This window comes from Bradysia coprophila, unplaced genomic scaffold, assembly GCF_014529535.1.
Source record: "Bradysia coprophila strain Holo2 unplaced genomic scaffold, BU_Bcop_v1 contig_138, whole genome shotgun sequence".
Lineage (NCBI taxonomy): Eukaryota > Metazoa > Arthropoda > Insecta > Diptera > Sciaridae > Bradysia > Bradysia coprophila.
This window is the reverse complement of record NW_023503409.1, coordinates 662,577-680,493: the sequence shown is the minus strand read 5'-3', so window position 1 is coordinate 680,493 and position 17,917 is coordinate 662,577. Positions and strand designations below refer to the sequence as shown.

Sequence of the window (17,917 nt, the reverse complement as noted above, 5' to 3'; positions counted from 1 at the left end):
TTTCAGCGCAATAGTAAACAATCTGCAGTCTCGCCAACTTTTAGTTTTGCCACAAAAAATCATTTTACTTAATTTCATGTAAAATTGTAAGTTGGAAAGAGTTTGTCGCGAGCGAAGCGAGAGAAAAATTTGTAGATTTTTAGCTACGATGTAGGAAACTCTTAAACCTTGACTGATGAAGATTGATTATTGTGCATCCTCTTTGCACACACAAAATTTGGTCAATTAAGAAAAACCTTTGTAAACTGTGGACCGATACGTTCCTCAAATCGATTTCTGCTTGTTGCTGTCACAGTTACTGTCATCTTTCCATAATCAAATGATGACAATGTACACCAGGAAGTGGCGTCATGTATAACCGAATCAAAGCTGTCTCGTCTATATACCTTGAGAAAAACTTCTGAAAAAGCTTTCCTTTTGCAGAATTTGATATTTTTTTCGAACGTTGGACAGTTGATTTTGCTTCTACAGTAAAATCTTTCAATGGTCAAGTCCCTTTTTGTAACTAGTTGCTTTACCCTCGATCCATGTGACTCTCAATATGCGTTTCAAGATTCAACTGAACACTGAAAGTCTATCAAAATCCTACTTAGAGCATCTTGACATTTTTGTGTCCATGAGACACTGTTAAGTTAATTATGTAAATATTGTACACTGTGACATGCTATGAATTAGAAATAATGAGAGATTCTAAAATTTATGCTGACAACTTGTCCAGTATGTACATCAATGCGTATGGTACTGGTACGGCCATATGCCAGAATAATGAAACCAAATGTTTATCGGAAACGAAAACCTATCTGCCTATCTTCATTTTATCTATATTCTTTGAGATTAATTACATTTATCAGTTTTCTTTGTTGTCGATTTTATGTGCAGTGAGTGAGTTTGTCTGCAACATTTTGAATGAAAATTTCATTATTTTTAATGGAAAAAATGTTAGCTTCACAACATTTATTTGTGTGTAATGCCGGACGCGAATTCATTTGTTTAATTGTGGTGTGGTATATGTAAAATCGACTTCGTAACGGAAAAGTACAGAAAATTATTCGCATAATCCTGTAGTAAACAAAAATAAAAATGAAAAAGAAAGAGATTGGTCATCGTAAATAATTTACAAAAAAAATCACTCGCGCAACTGAATGCAATTACAAAACAATTTGAATTTTACTAAGAAACGAATAAATATTACATTCAGTTGTCACTGATACTGCAAATGGGTAAATTTTAAGTGTACTTTGAGTGTAACTGTGTTGAGATTGTGACTCTTGAGACGTTGGTGTAACGAACATTAATAGTGAAGAACTACTACAGAATGTGTTGGAACAATGCAACGACTTTTGTTGGAATTTAAAGATTGGGAATTCATTTAAAATGTTATTTAATGCGTTCATTTTTCATTATCAGCTACAGTAGCAATTAATGCTTGTTACTCATATCGAATATCAGCTCACATAAATGGCTATTTTCGATGTAATTTTACAGTTGGACGTGGAATGTAAAAAAGGTAAAGCGAACGAAAAACAAAATCTTATGTCAACTCTACGGGAACTGTTATTAAATACCGTGAAATTGATCGCCACGGTTAGGTTTACGAAAAATGTCTTCAATTTCTGTATAGACCTTATAACAAAACGTAATGGGAGTGGGAGCTGAACGATGATAAAAAGTTTGTTAAGTAATTTTTTGCGTGTTACACGTACTGAGAAATCAATAAATTGTAAATTTGGTTGTTGGCAGTAGAACGCCCCGAAGGAATAATTCGGTAACACATATTCGAGGGATAATCAAAACTTCTCAACAATGTAATAATTTCAAAGTTCTGTAAATTTTAATCGTACCGTCCATGTTATATGGGGCTCCATATCTTTTATGTTTGTGAAAGGTCCAAGGTTATTTGTAATCGTTACGACGAGACGTATATGCCTCAATCATTCATGTATATGCACAACAGTATTTTACCTTGATTCCATCATCATCGAGAACTTACTCGCAATACAAATGGTAAAGGGAATAACAATTTAGTATGTAATACTGAGCAGGGGTGCTCGATCTTATTGTGAATAACCTTCTATTCACGGTGCACGCACATCAATGTTTCAAGGACACATCTCCGTTTTTTTCCCCTCAATAATTAGGAAAAATGATAACGAAATCGTAGTTATTCGTGAATTCGTGCAATTAGGTTACCAAAGACGAATATAAACGTCTCCAAAGCTTGTGTACGATTGTTCTTTATGTATAATGGATCATAATTGCGACAACTATTCTAATTAAAATTTATGAAGGAGAGGGCATAAAACAAAGCATTTCATTTCGCAGAATTGAGTAAATTTTATTGTTATGAAAATTGAAACTCGTAAATAGATTTAATTAAATTAGTGGAAAAATTAGCACTGATAATTTTGATTATCTTAAATTTGCTTACGTTACAAAATACGGTCCAATATCGTGACAACTTCATTTATTCATGGATAAGCGGCACGACGACATCGTAAATATATACATCCTATTTCAGCGAAGTTATATTTTTTATCATAAATTTCATTCAAACTTCACCTCATGATACTCATCAAATTTTATGACCTACACGATGTGTGTATAGTATACGTATTACAGTATTCCACCCTACATGTACACACGTCCTCCATATATCAGCTCTCATCAATTGTTATTTCGCTTCAACTTCATTTATGTTCCACCATATTACCAACGATCAGGCACAGTAAGACACTAGATTTGTCTGAAAACATGATATTAAAATCAATTATCTACATTACGAATGTGTTTACTTCCCTCGGAGATTTCAAATATACAAAATCAAACAACAAATTGATAATTTTGATATCATTTTGTCGTTGTTTGCATTACATTTATTGTGGGGCAAATAAATAAGAGTTAATAATGTTATACCGAGGCTAATTTCAATTGAGTGGCTTGATTAGTATGCTTTGTAAGCTAGATTTGGCTGTTAGATGATTGAAACGAGAGAAAGAAAAAAAATGTATTTGTCTGATGGTTTCTGGCTTTGAAGATATTTTGATACGTAAGATGGTTGGAGATGGATGTTTAGCCATCTATTTATATGAAAGTAGTGGAAGAGAATGAATGCATTAGGAGTATAATATCTTGTTGAACCGTAGGTGGTAACACGTGCGTTTTGCGCATGTCCAGCTATATTTTATAAATTTACTTTTCATAATAAAATTAGGATTTATTTTTGTAAACATAATAACCGAGGAAATTGTTGCAAGCATCGTTCCTAGACAATACCTTGCAAAATACAGAGCTGCGTGATATATTCTCAATGTTGAACCTTCAGTCAATTACTAGTTTTATGAATAGGCAAAGCTCGTAGGTGATTTCATTAAATTTGACGTAATCAACCATTGTGTAATTTACTTCGTAGAAGTCCTCAGCTGTCACATATTATGACTACCTTTCCAATTTCCTTTCGATGATTGTTTTCTTATTAACATTTTTCGGAAATTCATGACTTGCTAATAGCAAAGTATAACGACATGCTTAGTGTTTAATTTATGGTTTTCAATTTTTTCAATTAACCATGCCATAAAAAGCCACTCCGAAAGTGTCATATATATATACGGATGGATTATGCTTCAACTTTTCCATTTCAGAACCGGTTCGATGATAACACAGTCGAAAAGCTTTTACTTCATTGGACATTGTCATCAATCCATTTTGGTGTATGACATTCTCCGAAAGATTGTTTTGTTGGTAAATTGGAATTTTTGGCTTGGCGCCAAAGTCAAAAAAATATAAATTCCAAAGTTTTTGTTTAGAATCCTCACTATAATGTTTTTGATTCGCATTATTTATACTAATTTAATATAGTTCAAAAATGTTTCCGATTCACTGAAAGTATGAGTGCGGTCACCGCAACAAAACAAATTCTAGTTACTCATGTAGTGCAAAAAAAAATCTGTTTCAGTAGTTACGAAAGCATTAGCAAAGACTAAATAATCTGTGATATGAAATGGTAATAGTTTTTGACTTACTTTACCCCTTTTTGCTTCGCATCATTTTATTTTTTTTCTAATTGCCACTTATAGGAAATTTTAATGATGACCAATATGTTGTCACTCGCCTTTGTTATAAAAATAAATATTTTTGTGAGGCTTTTGAAAACCTGAAAATGTGAATATTATTTCATTTATCACTACTTTTAATAGCCACATCATAAAAATAAAAAAAAACTTCAGAATTAAATCAGCAGAATTAAGGACAGTCAACACATCATTTTATTATTAAACAAAATTTATACGTCATGCGTATAAAACAAAAATATTTTGTTTTGTTTTTAAATAATTTATTGAAGTAGTTCAACCGATACACGAAAAAGTTTTGGTGACAGAAAAAAATATGAATGAATGAATGAATTTTCATTTGTTGTTTTCTAACTGAACGATAAATTTGCCTCTTACTGAGAACTTATCCAACAAAACAACCTGCCGAAATCGGATGTATTTTTCTCACCATCGATGTATTTACTCCTTGATAGGCCTCGACCCCAAGATGACCAAACTGACTTCATATACTATCTGCCTTAGGTAGGTCGTCGAAAGTCGAAATTACACCGTGTTTGACAAGATGTAACTGGATGGTTGTAATCGGTTCGAATTAAACTGGGTTCATTGGAAGCCAAGGTCAAGCAGTAATGGGTAAATAGAGGTTAGACCAAATAAGGCAATTAGTGTTTAAAAACACGCAAAATAATTTTTATAAACTATTTTTCGCTCCAAATAGATTATTGACGATTTTTTTTTTCAATTATTATGTAATTTGGGACAATAGTTGCCGTTTTTCATCTAAACTCTATTTTACCCATAACTACACACGCCCCTCCTCAACGAGAGGGAAACCACTCTTTTTTATTGATGTGATTAACATGATTAACATTATAACGAATTGATGGTTAACCAGCATTTGACCGGTAAAATCGTCGCAAAACTACAAATAAACGTGAAATATAGCGGTTAATCATTGTTAATCACCGATTAACCGTTTTATTTGGATTCACAAAACTTATGTTTCTGATTAACAGATTAACTGATTAACCATGTTAATCACAAAATAGTGGTTTTCCCCTCGCTCCTCAACAAAAAAGAAGTTTTTCCGAAATGCATCCAAAAACTAAGAACGCACATCGAATCAGTGACCTATTGGGATTTCAGAACAACATTCAGTAAAATCGGACCAGTTCCTTCCCCATACAAAATTTTTCATTTCATGAAATTTCATACACCCCTCTGAAACCGTTTTGTCACAAAAGTTCAATGAGTGGACATATTTTGATCGAAGCTAATATTTAGCTTATAGTCAGAGGTCATACCTTTCTAACGATAACCCTCTCAATGAGGGAAAAATCACTTTGTTGACTTGAAAATTGTCGTGAAGTCAAGAGTAATCAAAGAAGGTATAATATTCATTTTCATAAATATGTCTTTACAAAATGTTGTATTCACGTTCCTTTTATCAAAGCCAAATAAAATATGAAAAGCGTGAAGACTTAATATGAGTGTTCTAACTATTTAGCCTGTTTTCGAGTTGGCGACTTCACGACAATTTTCAAGTCAACAAAGTGATTTTTCTCACATGAAATACATTGAGTGGGGTATCGTTAGAAAGGTATGATCTCTGACCATAAGATAAAAATTAAATTCGATCAAAATATGTTCACTCATTTTACTTTTGTGACAAAACGGTTTCAGGGAGGTGTATGAAATTTCATGAAACGAAAAATTTTGTATGGGGAAGGAACTGATCTGATTTTACTGAATGCTGTTCGTAGCTCTCAATGGGTCCCTGAATCGAGTTGCGTTCTTAGTCTTTTGGGTGCATTTCGGAAAACCTTCTTTTTTGTTGAGGAGGGGCGTGACAGGATATTGGCGTTACTATGAACTAAATATCATCTTGACCGGTAAGACACTGGTAAGCAAAACTTGTCCAAAAAATTCGTAATTTGGAACTTTGAGATTTGCCACTGATTACCGTCCAACGAGGGATGCATACATCAATGGTGAAAAAAGTACTGCCTATTTTGGCAAGTTGTTTTTTAAAAGAATCCCTCATTGTCTTCTGCAGCAAGTATATTATTACTAACATTCTCATTTTTATTCCCATTTGTAACAAGTGCAAGCCTTAGACGAACTATATAATAATTGGTCTATGGTGCAAGCACGATATTTAATTTCTTACTGCTGGCATTTAATTCAAATCCATCAAAATATAATTTCAAAAGTAATTAACTAACAAAAGTTTGTTTGTACAATTATTGATATGTGATTATTGTCGATCTAATGGGTGAAAAGAACTCTTTCGATATTCACTCGGCGAATATGCTCATTTAAATATAATTAATGTTTCAAAGTAAATCAATTAATTATGGAATAAAAAAAGTCATTTCATGTACTTGTACTTGCGACGACTGTAACGTGAGTCGTCAATACGTCACATGTCAGAATAATCGAGCGAGCACTAGTAATGATTTGTTATGTAATTTTTTGAGAACAAAATTTTTACGTCTACGAAATTCAATTTCACACAAACTGTGCCTACACAATTAATCCTTTGCATCGTATGTAAAAATGATGTAATGTGTCGCCTACGCATCGGCGGTTGCCTGCGATGAAGATGTGAACCAAATGTGAATTTGTAGCAATGAAAGTTCCAAAGTAACTTAATCAATGACTTGTTTAGAAAAAATTCAGAAAGCATTCTGAAAGGTATGAATTGATTAACAAATAATTTATGGTAAATACAAGCGAATAGCTCGTTAAGATCTAGTTGAACGAGACTCCAGTGTTGTTTGACTTGTTTTAATTGTAAGTTAAATAAGAACTACTTATCTGCCAATATTGTAAATATCAATGCTAACAACGACTAACGAGTACACACAAGGAGCTTTTTTTCTGTATACAAATGCAATTAAAGGTTCTTTTGTTGTTTGATCAGGGAATTGAAGAAACTATTAAATTTTTTTAAAGCTGGATTGAGTATAGTCCTGTGCAACACCTTTCTAAATTGTATGTCAAATGTGTTTCAGCTGATTGGTTCTTAATCAAGTAAGAACCTCTACTTTCCTTACATTAGTTTTGATGAAGGCCCACCTGCAAAATCGCGCAAAATTTTGGCTCGACCGCTATTATCGTAGCATGTTTTTCGTTTGTATCTGTTGTTTCGCACACACCCAAAGTGACGTGCAAACACGTATATGAATGATAAATTCAGTAAAACATTGCTTACCGTTCGTTAAACGACTTATTTTAAAACTACCAATCGAATCTACAAATAGATTTTCTGTTGACATTTTTTTTTTGTCTTCTAATCAATTGATAAAGTCTGAAAGTGCTTATCATTCTCGTTCGATAAATCAGGCATTCAAAGTTCGTGAAACGTTTGCAACTGTATTTACTCACCGCTTTTTGTTGAGATTTAACTGAAAATTTTCTTTAGAACGCGTTGTGAGTAAATGCAGACAGACTTTAATGAATAAAAGCAGATTGCATATTTTAAGGTGAAATTACTCGCACGTTGATAAAGTTATAGCAATATGCTGACCTTGACAACAAGATTTAGTTTTTTTTAATTCATTATTTAACATGCTGTAGAGTGAAACAATCGTAATCGCAACTGATCATTTTATTTATTTATTTTCAGATTTCATTAGCCTAACAACAATGTCCAATGCTCAACATAAAGAATCAGTTATCATAAAAAACGATCAAAGTAATACCAAAAATAAGGACATTGATAGTCACGATGAATCGAAAGCCTCCAGTACAACGAAAACGAGTAAACCCAATATACACCAAACAAAAGCCGAAAAAAGTCCGGAAAGTCTTAAAAGCCCATCGCCAATTGACACTTCGAGCGATGATGGAAAATGTGGAAGGTGAGTACAAAAAGATATTTATTTACGTTTTACGAATAGTCGGTTAAATGGGTTTGAAGTAAGGAAACAGGTGTTAGAAATAATTTACCACTTTAACTACACCGTCACAACGTAAGCATACTGAGTATAAGATCAACTCAAAGCTTTAATTATTTTGGACTTCCATCAATACATTTACAAACTTCAAGAACAGATACTGTTGATGGTTTTACGTTTATGTTATTGGTTCAAATGTTTGACTTCAGAATTAATAGGATTTTAAAAAATACGGAGTCTTCCGATATAATCAGTAAATCTGTTATATCAGTTGCTTAAACTAATTTTGTTTGTTTCATACTTAGACCAACCATACCGTGTGATTCGTTCAAGGTTTCATACAAGATCTTTTTGTTTCATATACTTGAATATCTGTTGTTGGTGACGATGATAAAAATAAGTGATGAGCTCTGACTAGAATATTCTTTATAGCGAAATATATGATTAAACAAATGAAGTATTAAAATCTACTTTAAACAAAAGAAGAGACAGATCTATTCATTAATACGCTATAATGATTTCCGTTTCTCGAAGTATAACATTACTATGGCAGTAAAACTGTATTTAACTAAAGATTCTAATTACGAAAATCATTAAAATAATGCGAATAAGTGAGACGATGAACTAAAAGACATGGGTACACGTGCCCTTGGTACTGGCAAAAAATACCAATATTTTTCAATCGTGAAATCAATAATCCATTTGCGTAACCCTATAATTTCATTTTGGTTTAAAATAAAAGGCCGTTGGTTGTTACCTACATCGTTAGCTGCCTAAAAGGAAGTCAATTAACTGGATATTAGATTGACATAAGTTAAACTCAATTTAATTAAATACCAAAATAAAAAAGTCTGCCGCTCACTTTCTTCATGGATTTCGGTACAATATCACATAAAGTGGAATAGCAAATTCAGAAAGGATAATTTAAACATAGCGACAAAGAATTCATTACAATTATGATGACTTTGAATTATACCTCTCTAAAAACATTGCTCAAGTGATCTTGACACATCAACGTCTTTCATTTATAATCAAGTGCTAATCCAAAAATTACCTCGTGAAATATTAATAAATGTGATTGTATTAGAGGCGCCTTATGTGTGACATGAGTGGCATACAAAGTAATTCACTTATACAAAATGTGTGAAAATTCGTTCGAACTGCCTAATAACCTTGGCATTCTACATCGGGATGATACCTTAGACATAGTCTTTTTTAATCATCTGTTATTGACAACGACGTCAACATTGAATGATGATGATCTACAACTAGTTCTGTTAAACGGTAAAACGTACTTACAGTAAAACTAAAAAAGTGCAAGGTGCACCCACAACGCGATACTTCACGGAAAATCTCAATATACGTTTGAGATCTATAAGTGGACTTAGCACCCCCATTTTTTGGCATATAGCTGTGTAATGCATATTGCGAAGACTGTAGTTAAAATAGCTGTGTAACTTATATTATAGCTGTGAGCCGCATTTCAAATCTATCACAAGAAAAAAAAATTTTTCTAAACTTCCGAGAATCCGACCTTCACCTATGCTGCTGTTGTGCTAACTTCGCTTGTGCTTTAACACGTTCTTATTCCGAAGCGTTGCTACCACAATATAAATTCTGCAGCTATATTATGCGGCGGCACACAGCCTAATTCAAGTGTGCAGTTTTTATATTTAGCATTTTGTCAGTTGTCAGTTGTCACTTGGAGAATGGTTTTAGTTTCTGAAAGAAAGTGAATTGAAACTGCGTGAAGAACCGCCAATTCAATTATTTTCTGTGAAATGACGATTTTGATTTTTAGGAGCAATACTTGGCTAATTACTTAATTCGTTTCTAATGTAGTGAAATTTCTGATATTATCATTCGTCTGTGTTTCTACGGATTCTGACTATTACTATTAGGCGTTACCATTAACCTGATGAAGAAACCTCATTATAATCAGCTAAGCTATTTTAGAACAGTTTTTGGTGCGATTTTTCTTTATCTATTAACATCGAACATCAGCACGGATGACTTGAATGCATGCATGGTCCCATACATTTTCTGATATGCAGCCCACAGCTATATTTTTCATACGTCAAATATGCGTTACACAGCTATGATATAGAGTACACAGCCACAATATGCAAATCCTAGCTATAACATGTGTTGTCGGTGCATAATGTAGCTGTGTGATCCATAATATAGTTGTGTAACTCATATTGCACGTAAATTACCAACATTAATAGAATATGCGTTCAATAGCTATATTTTTATAAGTCTTGCAGCTATATTATAAGTTCCACAGCCTTTATCGAAATCCACGAATTTTCCGTGTTAAAATAATATTATTGCTAATGGGATTAAAATCTAACTTTAATACCGAGAGAACCAAGGTACTAATGTGAGATTTCAGGCACAGTAGCCTCGACAGTAGCTATAAGATGCTAAGATAAGAAGTAAAAATCGAAATCTCTCTATTTTGTAAGCGAAATCAAACCAAAAACTGAACACAACGATTGCTTAAAATTGAAACGTTGTTAATGTCGATACGCTTGACCTTTTCATTTACAGACAGACAGAATTTGAGTTCTGGATTATTAGTTCTCTTCTTGTTCTGATATTTACTGATATTCTACTGATATTCTACTGATATTTTTCAGTTTGTTTACTTTGAACTGAATGATAGTCAGATAAATATTTCTGGTCTTAGTAACTAGTTATCTGAAAGAAGACTATAACAATTCGAACACTGAGTCTTCTCGACATTTGTAATTTTTTGTTTATTTTACAACATTACCTAGGTTTTTGCGCACCTGTATTCTATTTGAAGTATTTTTTTTACATTTTCAGTTTTTACTACTCGAGCCCAAAACTTAATAATTAAGTGACTCGATATTTTTTTATTTTAAATATGACCAACTATACCATTAGCATTAAAAACAGAGATTGTATTTCAGTTCCAAATGTCGTACAAAATTCAATGTCATTTTTTAACATCTTTATGACATGTTTACAATTTATATGTATGATTACATTACATTATCACATTTTGATACGATGAGGGACAGCGCACTTGACTACACTTTACATTACTGTGCATATTGTTTTTGAGATCCAATTTCGACAAAAGAATGAATTGTTGACATTTTTCTACAATACAATTTCGTGGAGATTACATTACGGTTCATTTCTAGCGAGACCATTAAAAGTATATAGCTTTCCGTTTTATAGTCGTTGTATATATTGTACCCTTGCGTGACCTTATCGATAAACGTACTACGTTTTTAATGACGATAAAACAAAAATAACTTAAACTTTTTTTTTTCACCACCCTTGCAAAACTCTAAAACATGATGGAACGAACAAAGTGGCATGATATTCAGTTATAACAAACTATTACTTAACTATATATTAGTCAAATGACTCGTAATGATGTGGAAAACTAGTGAAAACATTTCATTTAACAGAATTCGTATCAGTTAAGCTTTGACTAATCCGTTAGCGGTCATGTAAGTGCTTCAATTTAATTACATTTATGTTCTCTTCCTATGTTATTATCATTAATGTAGCACTTAATTATCGTTGTGGTCACAACGATATTTCGTGAAAGACTGAGACCTAAAAAAATATAATTTTGCTCTTAGCTAGAAACGCGTTTGGCAACAAAAAAATCCTAATACACCACACGATAACATATATAAGAATATTTTCGTCAGTGGTTGTGTCTCTTAGTATTTGTTAGCTTCGACTCATATCCTTCGAATATCGGATCAAGTACTTAATACATCGAAAAAATTTAGTAATCAGAACATTCATTGAAACAATTGAATCTCTCGTCATAGAAATGTCTCTCTCAGTTGCCAAGAGAATTGTGTATGAAATATTTCATTAATTCGTATGACAAATGAACCTCGTACGCACAATCTTATTAATAATTCCTACATATGGCTTCATAAACGCGATATTTGCTGTCTGACGTGAAATTAAGTCATACAGAGAAAAGCAGATGTGGTTAATTCTTGTTTACTACAATTGTGATCAATGCGCCTATCCAAGAATATTATGATCATTGCGGGTGTCAACTCAACACGTGCCTGCGTGACGAAATTAATAGATAGAAAAACATTTTTACCGGCAGCATCACACGGAATAGTACATTACGTCCATTTTTGAAGATTTTCAATTTGCCAAGAGGGAGGTTTGTAGCCCGAGCCGAATGCAAGGGCTACAATCCCTTGTGGCAAAATAAGACTCTCCAAACAGTTGGTTGCTAGGAATCTCGCGCCGCGTTATTCACAATAATTCACTTTTTGACACATTTTGTATAAGGAAGATGTCACTTTGTGAATTATTGTGAATGACGCGGCGCGAGATTCCTTAACACCAAACAGTTACGTAAGGTATTTTAATTGCGAAACCCTGCGAAAATAAAAATTATCATTTGACCATGAAGCCATGAATTTTTAGCCACCTTTGTATGCATAACCTTTATTCGTAAGTAACAGTTTTGAGTATGGAATATAAAAATGAGCCAGGAATTTTCATGTTTTTCTCTCGTGCATTATTTACGGTGTGGAAAGTACCATTATTTACACAAAAATTTTATCGTCAGATATGGCTAATATGAAAAACTAAATAAATTAATTTGATTTAATGTTGTTTTTGATCTGAATAAATTGTTCTTTGACAATTAATAGTTACTAGATATCGAGTGTTGTTGTCTGATAGAGTCGATATGAAATGCAATTTCTACTAGAAGAAATTCATCAAATGAAACTGCGCCGTTGTAATAGCAAAGCGTTATAGCGACTAAATACTCGCCTGAAACATTATCGAACTCAATATGGTTGTTACATTGATTTTCTCAAAAGCTAGATGTAACACATTTTTCGTTAACAAAAAGTTTCTTTTCTAAGCTAAAAAGTTCTAATTATTAATAAAGCGAAACTGGATCAACATAAGAATAATTGGAGGCAAATTTTCACACAGCAACCAAATTTTGAATAGCAAGAAATATGTAAACGAAGAGCGAACAAAAAATTGCTTTCGATTATATGCGAAGCTAAGTAGTTCTGTATGCAAAATAGCAAATGCATTTACCACAATGTACGTCGTAATGCAAATGCAAACTATTTAAATTCTGTTTTACAGTCATTCACAACACAACAATGTATTTGAGTATTTTGTTCTATATGGTGGAAATGTGGATTTGAATTCCCTGATAAATTATTGCTTGTTTGCTTGTTGTTTTTATTATTTTCACTTTTTATTTGTTTAGTGATAATTTGTGTTTCACATTTGAAGCAGAGAGATATTTTTTGCGGAAATTACGAATTGATTCTTACTGGTAGGCCAATATTTTGGTAAAATTTCAAATCCAAATATTTAAATCAAACGTGTATATGAAACCAAATTGGTTATGTTCTCTGAGTAATTATTCTTTAACAAACGTAATATAAGCGCAAAAATATTTTCATATTTTTCTGAACAACAAATTTTCGCATACAACTCAAACTCTCAACGTCACGTATTTTAGATTAATCTATTGCAATATACATATATATATAATGAATATATAGATATATACGGTGTGTGTGCGAGACGATTCGTTTTGAATGTATATTTCGCTGTTATATACACAAGTACACACCAACAGGTTCACAAACATAATATGATGATACGATTTGACTCTACAGTCGGTGTCTGTCTATCAAAATATACACACTTGTTCGTGAATCGTACGGAAAATTCACAGCGAAAATTATATAATATTTTCAAAATATTATAAATCATCTTTGATATTGCTAATATTTTCGTTAAAAAAAATACAGAGAAAAAGTGTTGCGACAATTTTTTTTCTGTATTGCTGTTATCGGTTATACGGCCGTGGGTTCAATTATGGCGGTACAATAAGTAGTTGAGTGTCACGGTTTATTACATTTTCATTAAGGGTTAGTTGTGTAAAAAAAAAATTAAATAAATGTTGTGAACTTGTTGATTAAATCAAAACAAAAAATTATTGTGTGTGAAGAACCTTGTTGTGATTCAGAAAACCTATAATGGAATTTTTTATGAAGAACCAGAGATGTGCTAAATAATAAGTTTGTTCAAAAAATGCAAAATCAAAAACAAAGAAAATTAACACAAATTACAGTGCGTATATAAATTACAAATAAACAGCAAAATAAAAAAAAAGTTATGAAAATTCAACCTGTTGGTCATCTTCTATTCATCAATATTCAAAAATTTTGAATTCTAAATATTTATTTGTGAAACAGTTTAGTTGCTGTTGTTTGTGTTTGTGTTTTTTTACATAGTTAATATTTATTTATTGAGTTTCTTTCTTTCGTTAATTTGGATCTGATATATCTCCTATATTCTCGCATTTATCAAGGTAGATCACATGCTATATATAGACGCAACAAAACAAATGATTTGGAATTTCGGATATTCGCAACTTTACTTCTACTTTATTATACGCTATTAATTAGACTCGCACGTACCAAAAACTAAATGCGAGACATTTTTTTTTTGTTTAATCGGACACTAATTTGAACATCGGATTAACGAAACGATTTTAAATTTATTTGCATAAACTTCTGTTTTATTCTTCTCCTTTTATTCCCACAAAATTACGAGGCATTAGCATCCGTGATCGAGTTCTATAACGATGAATTAAATCAACGTTCGTTTAGATTGGACTATCAAAATTAGATCTCAAGGGAGATAGCATTGAGATTGAAGTGATGTGAATCAAAATGATTCCTGATGCGGTCATGCGAATCTTACGATTGATACAGTCTTCTCGTTTTCGTATAAACATTTTTGTTAAACTTAAAATTTCATTAAACTAATTTAGAATTGAATTTTCGCTGATTTGCTTAAGTTATTACGCTAATTTTTGTGTGCGTTATTTATGCGTAAATCATCGTTGATTTCAATTAAATTAATCAAAAATAATTTTCCACTATTTTGATTTGAAATTTATTGAGGCATTTCATTAAAAGTTGAAGAAGAAAAAGTGAATAAAGTAGAAAATATAATTCAACTTAATGACGATCCATTAAACAGACTTATTCTCCATAAATCAGTTCAACACAAGAACCATACAAAACACATTTTTTTTAATCTGCTTTGACTCGACTTGTTTTGTTTTACGATGATGATCAATGAGATTAGAAAAAATACAATTGAACACAAAGAATATCATCATTTCATCCGCAATAATAAATTTTGTTATCCTTAATTACACTCGACCCACTACAAACTTATTTGATCACGAAATGGGACACATTTGCATACCATGACAGAAAATACAGAAGACACACTCGTGCGATGGTATTTTTATTTAGATAAAACACTGTAGCCGGTGTAGCGCCTGTATTTTACATTCAAATTATAATCTCAATTTCTTTGCCATTTTTTCTTTCTATATTATCGCTTCCTATATCATTTTGTATATAGTCATTAATTACAACGACCTTTATACACATACGTTATCTTATCATCAATTTTTTGGTAGTTATTCCGCAAACTATATCGCGTATTTATTCGTTTGCACTTTCTTTTCTCTGTGCATATGGCTTTGGATGAATCTGATACAATCAGTAAATGTAATCAGTTTTCAGAGTTCTAAGCTTTATAATTTTGCAAAGCAAACACCAGTATACTACACCTTGGTTAGTATTGATTACATTCTAGAGATAAAAAAAAATTAATTAAATTTTACGATTTTATGTTCAGACGAAAAAATCATTAAAGAATTTTGTATGTAAAATATGTTCTATAAAAATCACAGCGCCTTTCAAGGCACAGCTCCTTTTTCGTTGTTCTGTTGAAAAAGGTTAACTTGAAAAATCAAATTATTGGAAATTAGCATTTGAATGTGAAAGCAAATCTCATTGACTGAAAATGTGCAAAAAACTTAAAGTAAGGATTACTCTTTTTTATATATAGACACGACACGATGTCTAACTTTTGTTTTTTTATTTTCTTCTACGAAAAATGCGAGAGCGAATATACGAACGTGTTCGCTAGACCGCGTATAAACATAAACAATATAAGTAGTAGGTGCAACGTTTGATAAACATGATAAACTTAATGGGACGACGTTTCTCGTCGAAATTTATGAAAACTCCTGTTAAAAGATTTCATTCAGCAAAAATATTCACAATAAATTATTAGATAGAATTTTGATTGTGATGCTCGTGGTATAGTTTAATAATCCTACATCATGTGTTGTCCTCATGAGAAAACATATCATGATTTGGATGTTAATAAAATTACTAAGTTGTTATAGTTTCACAACTATAACAAAACAGTACCGAAAATTCAATCGCATTAAGTATTTATTTTAAAACAATTGAGTAGGTAATCCTTTCAAAGACAAACTATAGCAAACTGTGTCTGTGTCTCCATTTACTGGCTGGCAACAAAATTTTAATGTAAAATTTTGTTATTTCAAACTTTAGAAAATGTATTTACAATGTCAATAAAGATTGAAATAAACACGATTAGCAAGACTAACTTAAAAATCTAAACAACATTTATTAAGTTCGAGAAATTATAATTTTTTTTTTTTTCAAGGATAGAATTATAAAAATTTTATTTTCTTCAGTATATTTAAAACGAAAAGTGTTCAGAGAATTGTATATATAATACTCTTCAGCAATAAAAATAGCGGTATGAAGTTAATAGCGTCGTGTTTGTCAGGTAGTATTTATTCAGTTGGTCAAAATTATTAAACAGGTTGTCGTTTAAAAATTAATTAAATTTCATGTTTAAATCCAATGTGACTGACTTCACTCTTCTTATTCACTTATATTTACGTTTGCCCTTCAGTGTTCTCGGCCGATTTTCAAATTTTATCGCAACCAAACTGAGCATCTTTTCATACTATTTGTTCCTATACCCGTTAGAAACATACAATATACATAATGTTCACAGACTAGAATACACATGTTTACAAATTTATCAGAATTTTAATTTTCGTTGGCTCAACATTTAATTCGTTGTCTTTTTTATTAAATTTGTCAAACGAATTTTTCAAACGTTAATATGTATTTTTTACAGCTCTGTATGCGTGAATAGACAAACTCAAAAGCAAAACTATTTTTTTTTTTCATCGGTTTCCAAAAATATAATATTTCTCTATCCTATTAACAACAGTTTGCCATAACCACAACCATAAAAAAAATCTATAAAAATCTATAAAAGATATATTTAAAAAAAAAATTTAATCTTAATTTTTTGCACACAAAAAAAAACTCAACACAAACAAAACCACTTTTTTTTATTCTCGTCATCATTTTCAAAAAAAAGAAGAAGAAAAATATAAATAATATTTATTCAAGTTTTTTTTTTGTTCGAAAAGGTTTTGCTATTCATTATTAACTTTATAGCGCGTATGTTGTTGTTGTGTATACGGTACTCTTTATTCGAATACGTAAACACGGTTGCTTTTCAATGGGATAGGTAGATTTTCCATCGCCTCCGATAACACTGTGTGCCAGCGAAACCATTTTACGATTTCAATTAAAAAGTTGAGTTTTTCGCCAATTAATTTTTGAACGACAACATATAAATGACATTCTGTTCCATCAATATAATAAAAGTCTTAATTTCATCAACGGCTTCAGTTAGATACGAAGAATTAAAAGAAGACAACGAAACATTCTATTTTAGTAAATTTTAGGTTTTACGCAATTACATGAATTGAATTTTTTTTTTATATATTTTCAAGCAGTCCTATGTCTAACGAAAAAGGGGCCATGCCTTCTGCTATTTCTTAATTTTCTCCGCTTTATACAAAACCTCATCGTTTTTACCGTTCTGTTAATTTTATTTGTCTTTTAGTATTTTCATTTCAAAGTTTACATAATTTTTTTTTTCATATTGAAGTATCGCAGAGCGTTACAAACCTGAGCACTTTTCTCTGAGACATATCATTGCTGCTTTGCTTTAATATTTCATTCCTTTAAATTG

The 17,917-nt window shown here is 31.5% G+C and overlaps 1 protein-coding gene across 5 annotated transcripts in view; it reads left to right on the top strand.

The window, feature by feature from the left end:
* LOC119073250 (neuronal PAS domain-containing protein 2-like) overlaps positions 1-17,917 on the top strand; it is a 44,203-nt gene that overhangs the window by 2,252 nt on the left and 24,034 nt on the right. For 2 of the 5 annotated variants that reach the window (XM_037178603.1, XM_037178602.1), the window contains exon 1: positions 13,957-14,236. Coding sequence is in view for 2 of the 5 variants with exons in the window: in XM_037178605.1 (XP_037034500.1) it covers positions 1,459-1,507; positions 7,681-7,915 (284 nt within the window). In the remaining 3 variants the exon portion in view is untranslated. Of the gene's footprint in view, positions 1-884; positions 1,508-7,680; positions 7,916-13,533; positions 13,885-13,956; positions 14,237-17,917 lie in introns of those variants that run through there. The other 3 variants (XM_037178605.1, XM_037178606.1, XM_037178604.1) reach the window with 3 other exon arrangements.